Source organism: Drosophila tropicalis, unplaced genomic scaffold (assembly GCF_018151085.1).
Source record: "Drosophila tropicalis isolate 14030-0801.00 unplaced genomic scaffold, ASM1815108v1 contig_573, whole genome shotgun sequence".
NCBI classification, from domain to species: Eukaryota; Metazoa; Arthropoda; class Insecta; order Diptera; family Drosophilidae; genus Drosophila; species Drosophila tropicalis.
In genome coordinates this window covers 5,743,247-5,763,026 of record NW_027173049.1, presented here as the reverse complement: position 1 = coordinate 5,763,026, position 19,780 = coordinate 5,743,247, and the positions used below count along the sequence as shown (strand labels likewise).

The following is a 19,780-nucleotide window of genomic DNA, read 5'->3' as shown; positions in this document are numbered from 1 at the left end:
TAACATACAGTTCTGGCAACAACTCGATACTTCTTCCAGCAAGATCCCAAGTTATTAGAAAAATTCAATTAAATTCCCAAGAAGACAGTGTATTGATTCCAAACCAGGAAATTAAAGATGGTATTTACATAGCTAGTACAATAGCAACAACAAAAAATACATTCATAAGACTACTTAATACTACAAATTGACCTCAAATAGTCAAAACAAGTAATGAAACTAGAGAAAAGTGTGTATTATCTCAACTATCAAAGAACTTTCCTTCACAATTTAAGTCACAGCTCTCAAGCTTATGCACCAAATACAGCGATATATTCGGATTGGAAACAGAACCAATCACTACAAATAATTTCAACAAACAGAAACTGAGATTAAAGGATGATGAACCAGTATATGTCAAAAATTATAGAAGCCCACACAGTCAGGTGAACAAGATACAGAAGCAAGTCGGAAAATTTATCACCGACGGAATAGTCGAACCTTCTGTATCTGAATATAATAGCCCATTATAACTTGTCCCTAAAAAATCATCTCCGACTTCAGATTCAAAGAAATGGCGATTAGTGATTGACTATAGTCAAATAAACAAAAAATTATTGTCCGATAAATTTCCACTCCCTAGAATTGATGACATTTTAGATCAACTAGGGCGAGCAAAATATTTTTCCTGTCTTGACCTTATGTCAGGATTCCACCAAATTGAACTTGAAAAAAGGTCAAGAGATATAACGTCATTTTCAACGAGCAACGGCTCGTTTCGTTTCAATCGATTACCTTTCGGTTTAATAATAACGCCTAACTCATTTCAGAGGATGATGACCATTGCAATCTCTGGATTAGAACCTTCACATGCATTCCTTTACATGGATGACTATTAATTATTAAATTATAGGTTGTTCCGAAAAACACATGCTTAAAAACTTAACAGATGGTTTTGACAAATGCAGGGAATACAACCTAAAGCTGCATCCAGAAAAATGTTCATTTTTTATGCATGAGGTGACTTTTCTTGGTCATAGATGCACAAATAAAGGAATACTTCCAGATGACAAGAAATATGACGTCATCATGAATTACCCAGTCCCGCACAATGCGGATAGCGCTAGACGTTTTATAGCCTTTTGGAATCATTATAGACGATTCATTAAAAACTTCGCCGAATATTCCCGACACATAACAAGATTATGTATAAAGAATGTTCCCTTTGAATGGACAGTTGAATGTCAAGACGCATTCCAATATTTAAAAAGTAAACTAATGGAACCAACATTGTTACAATACCCCGACTTTAATAGAGAATTCTGTATAATTTCGGATGCAAACAAACATGCATGTGGAGCGGTTTTAACTCAAAACCATGATGGACTCCAACTTCCCATTGCTTATGCATCTAGATCTTTCACTAAAGGAGAAAGTAATAAGTGTACTACTGAGCAGGAATTAACTGCAATACACTGGGCAATATTACATTTTAGACCATATATATATGGAAAACATTACTTAATAAAAATAGACCATAGACCTTTAATATACCTCTTCTCAATGATCAATCCCAGTTCTAAACTGACACGTATTAGGCTCGAATTAGAAGAATATGATTTCACAGTTGAATACTTAAAGGGAAAAACTATGTAGCTGATGCGTTATCAAGAATAACCATCAAAGACCTATGACGAAGTACGCATTGCATGTAAAAGATATGTTATGTTTATTTAAACATGGCAAAAAAATTACTGCAAGATATGATGTTAGCGATTTATATATACCAATGGGATCATAGACTTAGGTCCATTTTTCCAAAGGCTTGAACTGCAATCCGGTATAAATAAAATCAACCAACTCAAAGTGACACCGTGGGAAAATATCTTTGAAAATGCTTCAATAGATAATTTCAAATTAATGGGCAATAAAATATTAAAAACATTAAGAGTAGCGCTACTCAACCCGGTGACCCTAATAGATAAACAAAAAGATAAAGAAGCTATTTTGTCTAACTTCCATGACGATCCCATACAAGGAGGTCATACTGGCATTTCAAAAACTTTAGCAAAAATCAAAAGACATTATTTTTGGAAGAATATGACTCGTGATATCACTGAGTACATACGAAAATGAAACAATAACAGAAACACCCATAAATGTTTTCGACAGAGTGATAGTGGACACGATTGGTCCACTACCAAAATCAGAAAATGAAAACGAGTATGCAGTCACCTTAATATGTGATATAAGTAAAATATTTAGTTGCCATACCTGTTCCAAATAAGAATGCTAATACTGTCGCTAAAGCAATATTTGAATCTTTTATCCTGAAGTATGTTTGTGGAGGGGCGGAAGGACCCGACTAAGCCTCAAATGGTTGGCGGGTGCCAATATCTTCAGGGTCTCGTACGTGAGTAGAATGATTAAAACGCGCGAAAAACTTCGTTTTAATTAATGATGATTTATTGAATTCACAAGGTATACCGACACACACACGAAATGGTTCGGTTTGAAAAAGTGACAAATCGTAAAGTCAAATAATCAGGAAAAAGAACGGGTGTTCGGATGAAAAGCTCGATTCAGAATAAATGGCGATGCGATCCTGGTGTGACCGTAGATGCCGAGGATCAAAAAACCCTCCTCACTCCTCACCGCTCACTGCTCTTCGCCGCTCACTGCTGTTCACCCGGTGGCGTGAACATACCGCCCCCCTTGCAACATGTTGCAATTGCCACCCTGGACATATAAAGGATGGGGGACGGCAACGTCCTGGAGCGCCTAGATCCCACGGAACGTCTTGTCGGACCTCGACTCGAGGACGGCCGTACAGGCTTGGTCGACCCCGACCTTGGTCACAGCTAACCCCAGGGACCGGGCAAAGGAGAGATTGATGCGGCTCTTAGCCGCATACGCATCGAGAAGGACGCGGGTCTCGAAGGATTTCGAGCCTCCGGTTGGGCGGACTGCGGTTGGCAGGACAATCGTCGTCGAGCAGGGAGGATAGAGAGATCTCGGGTGCGCCTTCTGGGGAAGCTGAGCGGTCTGACGATGATCGGGAACGGGGTTGTAGCGGGGGTGCAGCACGCCCGGAGGGGGTGATTGGCTGCGACGCCGGGCGGAGGCACGTTGTCTGGGCGGTTGGTCGGCCATGTGGAGCAGGGTATGGTGCTTTTGCCCGCATCGTCGGCCACCATGGCGAGGCCGGCACGCGTCGGATGAATGCTCGTGTGCCAAGCAATTGGGACAATACTTATTGATAAGCACCGCCCGGAGCCGCTTTTCCCCTCGGAGATTCAGGAAGCGCTGACACTGCCGGAGTGCATGAACCCCCCGACAGACCCGGCATCGGTACACGTTTGGGCCCTGTGGAGCAGCTCGTTTGCTGCGGTGGTGCGGCAGACGCGTGGGGGCCATGTCGCTATGAAGGGGCGAGCTGAACGAACTGTAACGGAAGAAATTACGTAGGGGGGAGTGGAACGAGAAACATGCACGGAGACGAGGACATTCGGAGGGAACATAGAGGGATTGGGAGTCACGATAAGGTTTTAGGCTCAGGACTCCTGCTGTCTTGCAACAGAATGAGCTTCGCTACGGGTCTTCGGATTGACCCACGGGCGGTGGTGACATCAGCCACTCGGACGAGACCGTCAGCCCCGGGCAGAGTGCGCTCAATTCGCCCTAAGCGCCACTCGTTGGAGGGGAGATGATCTTCGGACACGATCACGAGGTCGCCGGTCTGGATGCTGCGAGTCGGTAATTTCCACTTGTTCCGCTGCCATCAGTTAATCAGCGACATAGGCTCGACCAGAATTTCCGGTTCCGCAATGGATAAGAGCGGTCCTCCAATCAGGAAATGTAACGGGCTTAGGGCCAGCAGATCCTCTGGATCCTCGCTCCGGGAGAGATTGGCCTGGAGTTTAGGCACGCTTTGATCCTACACAGGGGAGTGGAAAGTTCCTCGAAGGTGTATTTGACAGTGGACGAGGACTTGTAAAACAGGGTCTTAAAACTTTTGACCCCTGCTTCCCACAGTCCTCCCATATGGGGCGCGCTTGGCGGAATGAACTGCCAGGATAAAATGTGCTAAGGAAATGCCTTCATTATATCAAGCTTGGTGGCGTTCAGGAAATCTTTTTCGAGCGCCTTTGAGGCCCCTACGAAGGTTTTGCCATTGTCGGAGTAAATGCGCTGTGGGCATTGTCTCCGTGCGACAAACCGAGAGAAGGCTGCAAGAAATCTTTCAGTGGTGAGGTCGGAGGTAGCCTCGAGATGGATTGCCTTCGTGCTGAAACACACAAAGACGCAGACATAACCCTTAGTTATGAGACACGCACGCCCGGTGTAATTTTTGATCTCGAACGGCCCTGCGAAGTCAATGCCCGTGTGGTTGAAGGGCCTGGAGTACGTGATGCGTTCTCGAGGGAGATCACCCATCATCTGGGTCTGTAGTCGTCGACGATGAACGATGCAGACTTTGCACCCCTTGATGTGGGACTTCACCATGTTCTTGATCCGTGGGATCCAGAATTTGGTGCGCAGATACCGCACCATCAGTTGATTGCCGCCATGCAACGTGATGCGGTGGGCGAATTCGACAAGTAGGCGAGTGAAATGAGTACTATAGGGGAGGAGAATAGGGTGACGTTCATCATATCGGAGGGACTCAGCGGCCCGGAGTCGTCCGCAGGAGCGGAGTAACCCATGCTGGTCGAGAAATGAATTCAGATTGAGTAGCGTGCTGGATGATGGCAGGGGTCGCCCTTCACCCAGGGCCCGTATCTCCGCGAGGTATTCCCGACGCTGAGAGGTCCGAATCAAGGCGCGCTCGGCGGAGAGAAGTTCGTCATTGGTGAGGCGAACCGTGGAAGGCGTCGAAATCCTCTTGGTGGCGAAGCGTAGGATGTACGCGATGACTCGTAATGCCCTACCATAATCCGAGAAACGTTCGCTGACGTCCTCGAGTAGGGTGGTCGCGGTGGTGTGACACTGGACTCGTTGCTCCAGCTGGGTGTCTGAGAGTTCGTTATGGGGAGTTGGCCAATACTCGGGGGCTCGCTGGAGCCAGTCCGGCCCATGCCACCAGAGGCTGCTGGCCGATAACTCGGCCGCGGAGACTCCACGGCTCGCCAGATCAGCGGGGTTAATAACAGTTAGAAAACACGTGAAAATATTAGTTAAATGCTTCAATGATGCCCGGATACTAATATATGAACACAAAGATAAACTTACTCAAGATCATTGGTCTCACGCATCAAAGTTTTTGATCAGACTAAGATCCAATTTGACAACTATTAGAGAAAAATTCGACCTCGATATATCAATACCTAATATTCTCAAGAACCTCAGTAACAATTGAAACTGGTGAAGAACCAGAATCAAAAGAAGTTATTAATATTGACCAAAAGGATTTGGAAGAAGAAGAAATATATAATCTCACTATCCCCGCTATATTAATGTCTGATTTGGACGATTCTACAGATTCAGGCACTAGCTCGAGTGTAGTTGAAAAGAAATTGATTACAATGTCACAGTCAAATACTGATTTTATCAACACTGCATTAATGCTTGTACCAGTATTTGATGGTAAAGCAGAAAACTTAACAAGTTTTCTCGATGCATTGGAAATTATAGAATCAATAAAAGGCGAACACGAACAATTATCTATTTCAAAAATAAAAACAAAGCTAAAAGGTGTCGCCAGAAACCTAGTCGGAAATGAGACAACTATATCAGAAGTCATTTCCGGACTAAGAACCAATGTCAAAGGCTAAACTGTAGAAGTATTATTAGCTAAGCTGATGAATCTACATCAACGCAACAAAACTGCTAACTAATATACTTCAGATTTTGAGCAGATGACAAAAGCTCTAGAAAGTGCGTACATAACGGACGGACTACCCCTTGCGTTATCCAAAAGTTATTCTACACAGTTTGCAGTTAAGGCAATGACGAAGAATTGCGCAATTGATAAGGTAAAACTTGTCATGCAGGCTGGCACCTTCAACACCATGAATGATGCCATATCCAAATTCGTAAACAGTTGCACAGAAGCAACTGGACAACCAAATACTGTCCTTTACTATGAAAATTATCCTCAGCGTGGTGGAAACTGCGGACGTGGAAATTCCAGAGGTAACTATCGTGGTCGTAATAATAATCACAACAACTACAATGATACCAACTATAAAAATAATGGAAGAGGTCAATACAGAGGAAATAATCGAGGACGTGGTAACTCAAATCGAAGCCACAATAACAATAACAACGTGAGAATAGCCCAAAATGCACCGGGAAACTCTCAAGACCCTTTAAGTGCCCAACAGTAGAAAATGTAATGGTTCATGCAATTAATCTCAGTCAGAATATATTTGTCACTTTTGCTAACGTATCCACAGGAAAAGAACTGGTTTTTCTAGTAGAAACAGGTGCAGACATTTCAATAGTCAAAGAAAATTCTGATGTCTATCATGACATAAACGTTAACTATATTGTAGAAAATGTTCAGGTCGTGACGTGGGACAGCTCCAAAAAAGTTCGCGAGTCGAACATGTACCCCGAGCCCTCTAACCAAACAATTAAACGCCGGTTTTGTGTTGTATTGCGCTATATTCAGTTGCACAATTTGTGGGCATATCGATCGGTTAGATCGGTTGGCTGAAATCTTTATTTCAATGTTAATTCAAATTTCTCACATGTTTCTATTTTATCTTACATTTGTGTTTTTCTCTCCTTTTCACGTCTTTCCTGCTTGCCTAATTTTCTGTGACTGGCGCGCCGTCATAGCGGGCCGCCGCTCTGTCATAAGTGCAAGCAAAGACAAAGTAAATTCTAACTGTTCATCTTCGAATGAGAGAGAATAAAAACCAGGGGCGCGTTGGGTAAGCCTTTCTACTGGCGCGGGGCGGTAATTAAGCCTGCACCGCAACATTCCCCACCCCGTAATTCACCAGCGTCTTCGTGCGGTGGATTACTCTCCAAATTCAGTACGGCCAGCTTCACTGTTGGTCGCGTCACAAGTCCATCTACTGTGCGAACGACTGCGCTTCGCACCTGTCCGTCTTTCCCACGATGAACGTCGATCACTCTTCCCTTTGGCCACGTATTACGTTTAGCGGCATCGTCTACAATTATCACCACGTCACCTACTGCTACCGGCTTGAGCTGTGGTTGGAACCATTTCGTGCGCCTTGTGATTGTAGGTAGATATTCTCTTAGCCACCTCTTCCAGAAACGGTCGGCAATTTGGCTGGCAACACGATACCCTTTTGCGAGTTGCGGCCCAGACTGTTGCAGTGAACCGCTCCCACGTAGGCCACTAGAACTGCCCTTTAGAAAATGGTTCGGCGTTAATGCTTCCGATTCGGCGCTTTCTAAAGGCACATACGTCAGAGGCCTTGAATTCAAAATTTGCTCTACGTCAGCAAACGCTCCTCTTAACACCTCTTCCTTCAGGCCGGCCTTTGGCAGTATTTCTGAAAGTATAGATTTAGTAGAACGTACCAGTCGCTCCCAAACGCCGCCCATGTGCGGTGAACTGGGAGGGTTAAACTTGAACTCCAACGTTGGATACTGCTGTTCCACAGCTGAAGTTGATATCCGTTCTATGTGCTCCTTCAATACGCGGCTGGCTCCTCTAAAATTTGTACCATTGTCCGATAGTATGGTACGCGGCACCCCTCTTCTGGCTACAAACGCCTTCAATACGCAAAGAAATGAGTCGGTTGACAGTGATGTAGCAATTTCTAGGTGTACCGCTCGGGTCGTAAGGCATGTGAATAACACACCCCATCTCTTCTCGTGCCTGCGGCCCACTGCGACTTCAAATGGGCCGAAGCAGTCCACTCCAGTAAAGGTGAATGGTTGTGTGTGCGGCGATAACCTCTCCTTTGGTAAATCGCCCATCTTTGGTGGCACTGGTCGGGCCACTCGTATACGGCACGCTACACAGGCGTTCGCGACTTTTCTCACTAAAGCGCGTAAGCCGGTTATCCAGTACCGCTGTCTTACCTCGTTAACGACAATTTCATTGTGCAAATGGTAATTCTTCCTGTGATAGTACTCCACAATCAGAAACGTTACTCTATGCTTTTGCGGTAGTATAATGGGTCGCTTAGTGTCCATAGCTACTCCTTCAATTCTGTCGATTCGTCCTTTGATACGTAGCACTCCTAACTCGTCCAGGTAAGGAGTGCACTTAAATAGCTTACTTTTCATATTTGTTATGCCATGTCCTTGGTTTAAGCATCTGATCTCTTCTGGGAACTCCTCTTCTTGGCATGCACGAATAAAAACTGCATCGGTTTCCACATCGCGGTTTATAGCCAAAATGTTCATCAGTTGTTCTCCGCAAGGCCTCTTACATATGCCTTGCAAAAAGTTTAGAACTCGCATTTGTACCGCCCGTAGCTTTTCCAACGTTCCGAATCGTTCCGGATCAGGTGTGATGCAAGCCAAACTAGAGTTCCCTTTGACTTTCTCCTCGTGGTGCAAGATACTTTCACTCGTCTTGCTCGGGCCCTGCTCCATGCTAGGCCATTGTGTCTCTTGTTCATACAAGAATCTCGGGCCAACAAACCACCTTGAATTCCCGGTCATGTCTGGCATCTTTGTCCATTTCGCGCCATCGTCTGCAACGTTATGCTGGGTGGGCACCCATCGCCAAGATAGCACGTCAGAGTCTTCCAGAATTTCTCCAACTCGCAATGCCACAAATTGATTGTATTTGCGGGCATCTGATCTAATCCAGCATAAAACGTCCTTAGAATCCGTCCAGAAAATACGCTGACATACTGTTACTGAGAGTTCAGGTTCGATGAATTTCGCCAGCCGTAAACCAGCCATCAGTTCCATCCGTGGTATTGAGACTGGCTTCAAGGGGGCCACTCGTGTCTTAGACGCTACCAGGGAACAGTGGACTATTCCATCCACTTCTGCTCGCAGGTACACAAGCGCTGCATAAGCGTTGATGCTGGCGTCCACAAACGTGTGAAGTTGTACTCGTCTTGCACAACAAACCTTCGGCATGCACCTTGAAAAATAACAGCTTCACCCAAATTTTCCAGTCTGCTTGGTCCTCTTCCTGAAGAGACTCATCCCAATCCGTTCCTGCTCGCCAGATATTCGGCAAAATAATTTTAGCACGAACAGTGAAAAAGCCAAGCAATCCAAGTGGGTCAAAAATTGACATAACCACACTTAAAACAGTTCTTTTGGTCGGATAGTCTTTCGATGCTCTTTCAAGTAAATCCGGCTTGACTACATACGTAAGTTGATCTGTCACGGGCAGCCACCAAATGCCTAAAACCTTGTCTTGCGTTTTTTCAAGGAATCCCACCTCCCCAGGCACGTCTCCTTCTTGGTTCTTGAGCGCTCTCACTACGCTCGCAGAATTCGAGGTCCAGCGCCTCATGTTGAATCCACCCCCCCAAGTGAATTCTCTGCACCTCCATGGCCAACTCCGTCATTTCGTCTTCGGTGTTTGTCGACTCGAGCCAGTCGTCGACAAACGTGTTTCTACAAATGGCCGCAACAGCTCTTGGAGATTCTTTTTTGAACCGCTCTGCGTTGCGATTCTTTATGTAATTAGCTAAGGCCGGCGAGCAGGAAGCCCCGAATGTCATAAGCTGCATCACGTACGTTTCTGCCGCCTTAGCCGAATTTCCATTGCGCCATAGAAACTTCTGAGCCGTCTGGTCCTCTGGGCGCACTCTTACTTGGTGAAACATCTCACCAGCATGTCACCAGCCACTGCTACTGGTCGCTCCCGAAAACGTATTAACACGCCAACTAGAGATGCCAGTATATCCGGGCCCTTTAGCAAGACGTCGTTTAATGACGTGCCGTTGACTTTCGCAGCTGCATCCCAGACCAGCCTCGTCTTGTTCTTGTTTGGGTTAGTGACTGTAAATATAGGAAGAAACCATGAACTTTTACCCTTATTTAGCTCACTTTCTGTTAATCTCCGGATGTATCCCTTTTCTTCATAGCTTTGCATAATGTCCAACATAAAGCTTTTAAGATCGATGTCCTTTGCCATTTTCGCTTCTAAACACTGAAGACGCCTCATGGCCATCGAGTATGAATCCGGTAGATCTACTCTGTCGAACCTCCATAACAGTCCAGTTTGCCAACGTTTGTCAATCGGGCAATAACTTGTGGTCGCCTCCATAATCTGCAACGCGCGCTCGTCGTCTTTCGATCTTAATGGCTTACTTGGCACACGTGTTCCCGAGGACTCCATAGCAAAGTATTCTTTCATTGACGCATCCAAAGCGCGCATGCTGCTCGCTTCATTGCACTCACATATGTGCAATATGTGTGAGGACGCTGGAGCGGCGTCGCTGTGCCGGCCATACACAGACCAGCCCAATCTACAGCGCGCCGCGACCACGTCGTCTCCTTCGGACTCCCGTATCTCCAAAGGCACACAAACTTTCAAATTATCCAGACCAATAATTAAGCTTGCTTTTACGTTACAGTAACTTAAATTTGGTAAATACTGTAGATGCTTTCTCGATGTTACCAGTTCGTCCGTAACTGTTTGCGTAGGCAAGTCTAACTTACGTACCGTGCGCAAACTCTTGAGTTCAAATTGCGTCGTTCCTTGACACATCGACGACACTCCGACACTCACATACTTGGACGCGCTTTCCGTTTGAGTGACTTGACTGGTCCACTTTAAGCACAGTTCTTCGGCCGGGCCATCTAGTCCTAACTCGTCTGCCAGAGTTTCTTCAATCAAAGAGCAAGCGGCTCCCTCGTCCAGTAAGGCATATGTCGCTAAATTTCGCTTCCTTCCGTATAACATGATTGGCATATATCTGAATAAAGCCTTGGTTGTTATATCTCCATGGAATAAGATTGGTGGATGAACTGGTTTATCATCCTCATTCGTCTGCCACTGCGATTTGCTTTCCTTGTAGTCCGCTGTCTCGTGGATCAACGAGTGGTGTATCTGCCTGCACCCATCGACACCACAACTTCTTTTACTTTTGCAATTCCGTATCACGTGCTGATCAAAACAACAAAAGCAAAGCCTCTTTTGCCGCACGAACTCCTTTCTCTGCTTTATGCTCATTTCTCGAAAGAGGCGACAGTCTGCTACGTTCTACGTCGCTCTTTGGTTCTCTTTGCTCCATCCTTAGCTGGAACTGTATACGGCGTAACCATTGAGGCACACATTGCAATGCCAAACAACCAATTGTCAAAGATAGACAAGTTAGCCACACATCCAATTAGAGTCATTCGGTGTCTTCCCCAATCGAGTTTCAATTCTCCCGGCAACTTATCGACCAGCTCGCCTAGTAAAGCTGGATCGTGCAGATACTCTTTAAGCCCAATTGCGACCAGTGTCGCGCAATAGTTCTGCACTGCCAAGGCTAGCTGAATAACCGAATCCAAATTATTTGAGCGTGCCGCTGGTTCTTCTCTTAGTTTCCTTTGAAGGCTCGAGTGAATAATCTCCGGTCTTCCATAAAGCATCCGTAACGTACCGATTGCATACGGCACCGTCTCTGGACACATTAGCTTTCCTCGAACGGCATCCCAAGCCGCTGCTTTTAAGCACTTTTGGAGCCGAATAAGATTCTCTTCGTTGCTAATTCCACATCTTTCAGTAGATAGTTCGTAGTGGCTTATAAACAACAACCACTCTTCTGGCTTACCGGAAAACACGGGTAAGTCTTTGTTCAGTACTTGGCGGGCCGCTATCTGTTCCGATGACAATAAAGTTTTCCTGTGTCCTAAATCCGTAGAGTGCACTCCAGGGCTTAACGTCAAGTGTCCGGTAGCCGGCAGTTGGCTTCCAGGTCCATGCTGCATTCCACCCTCGTTACTCATTTGTCCTTGGGTCCACAATCCGTTATGAAGATTAGCTGTATTGGCCAGAAAAGGTAGACTCACTCCTTGAATAGTCGATTGCGCCAACGCAGGTACGGACCACGGAGCTAGATCAATTTTACTGGGCCGTTTAATTGCCGTACCGTTTCCTGCGTGACTTTCGAATATTCCATTAAGAATCGTTTGTTGCACTGACAAAGCGTCGCCTCTGGATGGCGTTGACATCGTTGGTGTATCAGTTTCTTTGTCGCTTGAGACCGCTCCATTCTCAGTCGCCTCAGCGCCGTCTTCCTGACTCTCAGCGCTAGGTTGAACTGGTACTCTATCACTGTTGCTCATTGCATATGTTGCGTAACAATGAGGTTATGTTTGCCTGTTTGCACGTGGTTCACTATCTCCGTCTCTTTTCCTCTCTCAGCGAGCCGGCATGTAATCGTCTGCCGCGGTCGCTCTCACGAAGGAAGCTTCTGGAAGTTTCCACGTTCACTATCTCCCTCTCTCTTTCTCTCTCAGCGAGCCGGCATGTAATCGTCTGCCGCGGTCGCTCTCACGAAGGAAGCTTCTGGAAGATTCCACTCCAATCCACGTGGTTCAGAGATATTCAGACTCTGCTAATATCTCTGGAGCCAAAGAAATAAATATTTCAGGATGTAGAAAATGTTCAGGTCGTGACGTGGGACAGCTCCAAAAAAGTTCGCGAGTCGAACATATACCCCGAGCCCTCTAACCAAACAATTAAACGCCGGTTTTGTGTTGTATTGCGCTATATTCAGTTGCACAATTTGTGGGCATATCGATCGGTTAGATCGGTTGGCTGAAATCTTTATTTCAATGTTAATTCAAATTTCTCACATGTTTCTATTTTATCTTACATTTGTGTTTTTCTCTCCTTTTCACGTCTTTCCTGCTTGCCTAATTTTCTGTGACTGGCGCGCCGTCATAGCGGGCCGCCGCTCTGTCATAAGTGCAAGCAAAGACAAAGTAAATTCTAACTGTTCTTCTTCGAATGAGAGAGAATAAAAACCAGGGGCGCGTTGGGTAAGCCTTTCTACTGGCGCGGGGCGGCAATTAAGCCTGCACCGCAACATATATAATAGACATAAAAGGAATAAGTCAGGAGGTAACAAAATCAAAAGGTTTAACCTCTATTGAGATACGGACAACTAAATATATAATCCAACACGACTTTCATATCGTGGATTTACATTTCGCTATTCCATGCGATGGCATATTAGGAATCGACTTCATAAAGAAATACAACTGTCAATTAGACCTCAAGCCGTCTGAAGATTGGTTTATAATCAGACCCGATAACCTTAAATATCCAATTTATGTACCAATAACATACAGTTCTGGCAACAACTCGATACTTCTTCCAGCAAGATCCCAAGCTATTAGAAAAATTCAATTAACTTCCCAAGAAGACAGTGTATTGATTCCAAACCAGGAAATTAAAGATGGTATTTACATAGCTAGTACAATAGCAACAACAAAAAATGCATTCATAAGACTACTTAATACTACAAATTGAGATCAAGTAGTCAAAACAAATAATGAAACTAGAGAAAAGTGTGTATTATCTCAACTATCAAAGAACTTTCCTTCACAATTTAAGTCACAGCTCTCAAGCTTATGCACCAAATACAGCGATATATTCGGATTGGAAACAGAACCAATCACTACAAATAATTTCAACAAACAGAAACTGAGATTAAAGGATGATGAACCAGTATATGTCAAAAATTATAGAAGCCCACACAGTCAGGTGAACAAGATACAGAAGCAAGTCGGAAAATTGATCACCGACGGAATAGTCGAACCTTCTGTATCTGAATATAATAGCCCATTATAACTTGTCCCTAAAAATTCATCTCCGACTTCAGATTCAAAGAAATGGCGATTAGTGATTGACTATAGTCAAATAAACAAAAAATTATTGTCCGATAAATTTCCACTCCCTAGAATTGATGACATTTTAGATCAACTAGGGCGAGCAAAATATTTTTCCTGTCTTGACCTTATGTCAGGATTCCACCAAATTGAACTTGAAAAAAGGTCAAGAGATATAACGTCATTTTCAACGAGCAACGGCTCGTTTCGTTTCAATCGATTACCTTTCGGTTTAATAATAACGCCTAACTCATTTCAGAGGATGATGACCATTGCAATCTCTGGATTAGAACCTTCACATGCATTCCTTTACATGGATGACTATTAATTATTAAATTATAGGTTGTTCCGAAAAACACATGCTTAAAAACTTAACAGATGGTTTTGACAAATGCAGGGAATACAACCTAAAGCTGCATCCAGAAAAATGTTCATTTTTTATGCATGAGGTGACTTTTCTTGGTCATAGATGCACAAATAAAGGAATACTTCCAGATGACAAGAAATATCTCGCACAATGCGGATAGCGCTAGACGTTTTATAGCCTTTTGGAATCATTATAGACGATTCATTAAAAACTTCGCCGAATATTCCCGACACATAACAAGATTATGTATAAAGAATGTTCCCTTTGAATGGACAGTTGAATGTCAAGACGCATTCCAATATTTAAAAAGTAAACTAATGGAACCAACATTGTTACAATACCCCGACTTTAATAGAGAATTCTGTATAATTTCGGATGCAAACAAACATGCATGTGGAGCGGTTTTAACTCAAAACCATGATGGACTCCAACTTCCCATTGCTTATGCATCTAGATCTTTCACTAAAGGAGAAAGTAATAAGTGTACTACTGAGCAGGAATTAACTGCAATACACTGGGCAATATTACATTTTAGACCATATATATATGGAAAACATTACTTAATAAAAATAGACCATAGACCTTTAATATACCTCTTCTCAATGATCAATCCCAGTTCTAAACTGACACGTATTAGGCTCGAATTAGAAGAATATGATTTCACAGTTGAATACTTAAAGGGAAAAACTATGTAGCTGATGCGTTATCAAGAATAACCATCAAAGACCTATGACGAAGTACGCATTGCATGTAAAAGATATGTTATGTTTATTTAAACATGGCAAAAAAATTACTGCAAGATATGATGTTAGCGATTTATATATACCAATGGGATCATAGACTTAGGTCCATTTTTCCAAAGGCTTGAACTGCAATCCGGTATAAATAAAATCAACCAACTCAAAGTGACACCGTGGGAAAATATCTTTGAAAATGCTTCAATAGATAATTTCAAATTAATGGGCAATAAAATATTAAAAACATTAAGAGTAGCGCTACTCAAACCGGTGACCCTAATAGATAAACAAAAAGATAAAGAAGCTATTTTGTCTAACTTCCATGACGATCCCATACAAGGAGGTCATACTGGCATTTCAAAAACTTTAGCAAAAATCAAAAGACATTATTTTTGGAAGAATATGACTCGTGATATCACTGAGTACATACGAAAATGTCAAAAATGCCAGAAAGCTAAAATAACGAAACATAGTAGGACCCCACTAACAATAACAGAAACACCCATAAATGTTTTCGACAGAGTGATAGTGGACACGATTGGTCCACTACCAAAATCAGAAAATGAAAACGAGTATGCAGTCACCTTAATATGTGATATAAGTAAAATATTTAGTTGCCATACCTGTTCCAAATAAGAATGCTAATACTGTCGCTAAAGCAATATTTGAATCTTTTATCCTGAAGTATGTTTGTGGAGGGGCGGAAGGACCCGACTAAGCCTCAAATGGTTGGCGGGTGCCAATATCTTCAGGGTCTCGTACGTGAGTAGAATGATTAAAACGCGCGAAAAACTTCGTTTTAATTAATGATGATTTATTGAATTCACAAGGTATACCGACACACACACGAAATGGTTCGGTTTGAAAAAGTGACAAATCGTAAAGTCAAATAATCAGGAAAAAGAACGGGTGTTCGGATGAAAAGCTCGATTCAGAATAAATGGCGATGCGATCCTGGTGTGACCGTAGATGCCGAGGATCAAAAAACCCTCCTCACTCCTCACCGCTCACTGCTCTTCGCCGCTCACTGCTGTTCACCCGGTGGCGTGAACATACCGCCCCCCTTGCAACATGTTGCGATTGCCACCCTGGACATATAAAGGATGGGGGACGGCAACGTCCTGGAGCGCCTAGATCCCACGGAACGTCTTGTCGGACCTCGACTCGAGGACGGCCGTACAGGCTTGGTCGACCCCGACCTTGGTCACAGCTAACCCCAGGGACCGGGCAAAGGAGAGATTGATGCGGCTCTTAGCCGCATACGCATCGAGAAGGACGCGGGTCTCGAAGGATTTCGAGCCTCCGGTTGGGCGGACTGCGGTTGGCAGGACAATCGTCGTCGAGCAGGGAGGATAGAGAGATCTCGGGTGCGCCTTCTGGGGAAGCTGAGCGGTCTGACGATGATCGGGAACGGGGTTGTAGCGGGGGTGCAGCACGCCCGGAGGGGGGGTGATTGGCTGCGACGCCGGGCGGAGGCACGTTGTCTGGGCGGTTGGTCGGCCATGTGGAGCAGGGTATGGTGCTTTTGCCCGCATCGTCGGCCACCATGGCGAGGCCGGCACGCGTCGGATGAATGCTCGTGTGCCAAGCAATTGGGACAATACTTATTGATAAGCACCGCCCGGAGCCGCTTTTCCCCTCGGAGATTCAGGAAGCGCTGACACTGCCGGAGTGCATGAACCCCCCCGACAGACCCGGCATCGGTACACGTTTGGGCCCTGTGGAGCAGCTCGTTTGCTGCGGTGGTGCGGCAGACGCGTGGGGGCCATGTCGCTATGAAGGGGCGAGCTGAACGAACTGTAACGGAAGAAATTACGTAGGGGGAGTGGAACGAGAAACATGCACGGAGACGAGGACATTCGGAGGGAACATAGAGGGATTGGGAGTCACGATAAGGTTTTAGGCTCAGGACTCCTGCTGTCTTGCAACAGAATGAGCTTCGCTACGGGTCTTCGGATTGACCCACGGGCGGTGGTGACATCAGCCACTCGGACGAGACCGTCAGCCCCGGGCAGAGTGCGCTCAATTCGCCCTAAGCGCCACTCGTTGGAGGGGAGATGATCTTCGGACACGATCACGAGGTCGCCGGTCTGGATGCTGCGAGTCGGTAATTTCCACTTGTTCCGCTGCCATCAGTTAATCAGCGACATAGGCTCGACCAGAATTTCCGGTTCCGCAATGGATAAGAGCGGTCCTCCAATCAGGAAATGTAACGGGCTTAGGGCCAGCAGATCCTCTGGATCCTCGCTCCGGGAGAGATTGGCCTGGAGTTTAGGCACGCTTTGATCCTACACAGGGGAGTGGAAAGTTCCTCGAAGGTGTATTTGACAGTGGACGAGGACTTGTAAAACAGGGTCTTAAAACTTTTGACCCCTGCTTCCCACAGTCCTCCCATATGGGGCGCGCTTGGCGGAATGAACTGCCAGGATAAAATGTGCTAAGGAAATGCCTTCATTATATCAAGCTTGGTGGCGTTCAGGAAATCTTTTTCGAGCGCCTTTGAGGCCCCTACGAAGGTTTTGCCATTGTCGGAGTAAATGCGCTGTGGGCATTGTCTCCGTGCGACAAACCGAGAGAAGGCTGCAAGAAATCTTTCAGTGGTGAGGTCGGAGGTAGCCTCGAGATGGATTGCCTTCGTGCTGAAACACACAAAGACGCAGACATAACCCTTAGTTATGAGACACGCACGCCCGGTGTAATTTTTGATCTCGAACGGCCCTGCGAAGTCAATGCCCGTGTGGTTGAAGGGCCTGGAGTACGTGATGCGTTCTCGAGGGAGATCACCCATCATCTGGGTCTGTAGTCGTCGACGATGAACGATGCAGACTTTGCACCCCTTGATGTGGGACTTCACCATGTTCTTGATCCGTGGGATCCAGAATTTGGTGCGCAGATACCGCACCATCAGTTGATTGCCGCCATGCAACGTGATGCGGTGGGCGAATTCGACAAGTAGGCGAGTGAAATGAGTACTATAGGGGAGGAGAATAGGGTGACGTTCATCATATCGGAGGGACTCAGCGGCCCGGAGTCGTCCGCAGGAGCGGAGTAACCCATGCTGGTCGAGAAATGAATTCAGATTGAGTAGCGTGCTGGATGATGGCAGGGGTCGCCCTTCACCCAGGGCCCGTATCTCCGCGAGGTATTCCCGACGCTGAGAGGTCCGAATCAAGGCGCGCTCGGCGGAGAGAAGTTCGTCATTGGTGAGGCGAACCGTGGAAGGCGTCGAAATCCTCTTGGTGGCGAAGCGTAGGATGTACGCGATGACTCGTAATGCCCTACCATAATCCGAGAAACGTTCGCTGACGTCTTCGAGTAGGGTGGTCGCGGTGGTGTGACACTGGACTCGTTGCTCCAGCTGGGTGTCTGAGAGTTCGTTATGGGGAGTTGGCCAATACTCGGGGGCTCGCTGGAGCCAGTCCGGCCCATGCCACCAGAGGCTGCTGGCCGATAACTCGGCCGCGGAGACTCCACGGCTCGCCAGATCAGCGGGGTTAATAACAGTTAGAAAACACGTGAAAATATTAGTTAAATGCTTCAATGATGCCCGGATACTAATATATGAACACAAAGATAAACTTACTCAAGATCATTGGTCTCACGCATCAAAGTTTTTGATCAGACTAAGATCCAATTTGACAACTATTAGAGAAAAATTCGACCTCGATATATCAATACCTAATATTCTCAAGAACCTCAGTAACAATTGAAACTGGTGAAGAACCAGAATCAAAAGAAGTTATTAATATTGACCAAAAGGATTTGGAAGAAGAAGAAATAGATAATCTCACTATCCCCGCTATATTAATGTCTGATTTGGACGATTCTACAGATTCAGGCACTAGCTCGAGTGTAGTTGAAAAGAAATTGATTACAATGTCACAGTCAAATACTGATTTTATCAACACTGCATTAATGCTTGTACCAGTATTTGATGGTAAAGCAGAAAACTTAACAAGTTTTCTCGATGCATTGGAAATTATAGAATCAATAAAAGGCGAACACGAACAATTATCTATTTCAAAAATAAAAACAAAGCTAAAAGGTGTCGCCAGAAACCTAGTCGGAAATGAGACAACTATATCAGAAGTCATTTCCGGACTAAGAACCAATGTCAAAGGCTAAACTGTAGAAGTATTATTAGCTAAGCTGATGAATCTACATCAACGCAACAAAACTGCTAACTAATATACTTCAGATTTTGAGCAGATGACAAAAGCTCTAGAAAGTGCGTACATAACGGACGGACTACCCCTTGCGTTATCCAAAAGTTATTCTACACAGTTTGCAGTTAAGGCAATGACGAAGAATTGCGCAATTGATAAGGTAAAACTTGTCATGCAGGCTGGCACCTTCAACACCATGAATGATGCCATATCCAAATTCGTAAACAGTTGCACAGAAGCAACTGGACAACCAAATACTGTCCTTTACTATGAAAATTATCCTCAGCGTGGTGGAAACTGCGGACGTGGAAATTCCAGAGGTAACTATCGTGGTCGTAATAATAATCACAACAACTACAATGGTACCAACTATAAAAATAATGGAAGAGGTCAATACAGAGGAAATAATCGAGGACGTGGTAACTCAAATCGAAGCCACAATAACAATAACAACGTGAGAATAGCCCAAAATGCACCGGGAAACTCTCAAGACCCTTTAAGTGCCCAACAGTAGAAAATGTAATGGTTCATGCAATTAATCTCAGTCAGAATATATTTGTCACTTTTGCTAACGTATCCACAGGAAAAGAACTGGTTTTTCTAGTAGAAACAGGTGCAGACATTTCAATAGTCAAAGAAAATTCTGATGTCTATCATGACATAAACGTTAACTATATTGTAGAAAATGTTCAGGTCGTGACGTGGGACAGCTCCAAAAAAGTTCGCGAGTCGAACATGTACCCCGAGCCCTCTAACCAAACAATTAAACGCCGGTTTTGTGTTGTATTGCGCTATATTCA

The 19,780-nt window shown here is 45.0% G+C and overlaps 1 protein-coding gene across 1 annotated transcript; it reads right to left on the bottom strand.

Moving 5' to 3' along the window:
• Positions 1-6,870: 6,870 nt before the first annotated feature.
• LOC137575520 (uncharacterized) lies at positions 6,871-10,789 on the bottom strand. The gene is made up of 5 exons (XM_068288106.1): positions 10,550-10,789; positions 9,696-10,396; positions 9,317-9,495; positions 8,998-9,087; positions 6,871-8,933 (listed from the first exon to the last, which is right to left on the bottom strand). Exons 1-5 carry the CDS (start codon positions 10,787-10,789, stop codon positions 6,871-6,873), a joined length of 3,273 nt encoding a protein of 1,090 aa, XP_068144207.1.
• Positions 10,790-19,780: the final 8,991 nt, after the last annotated feature.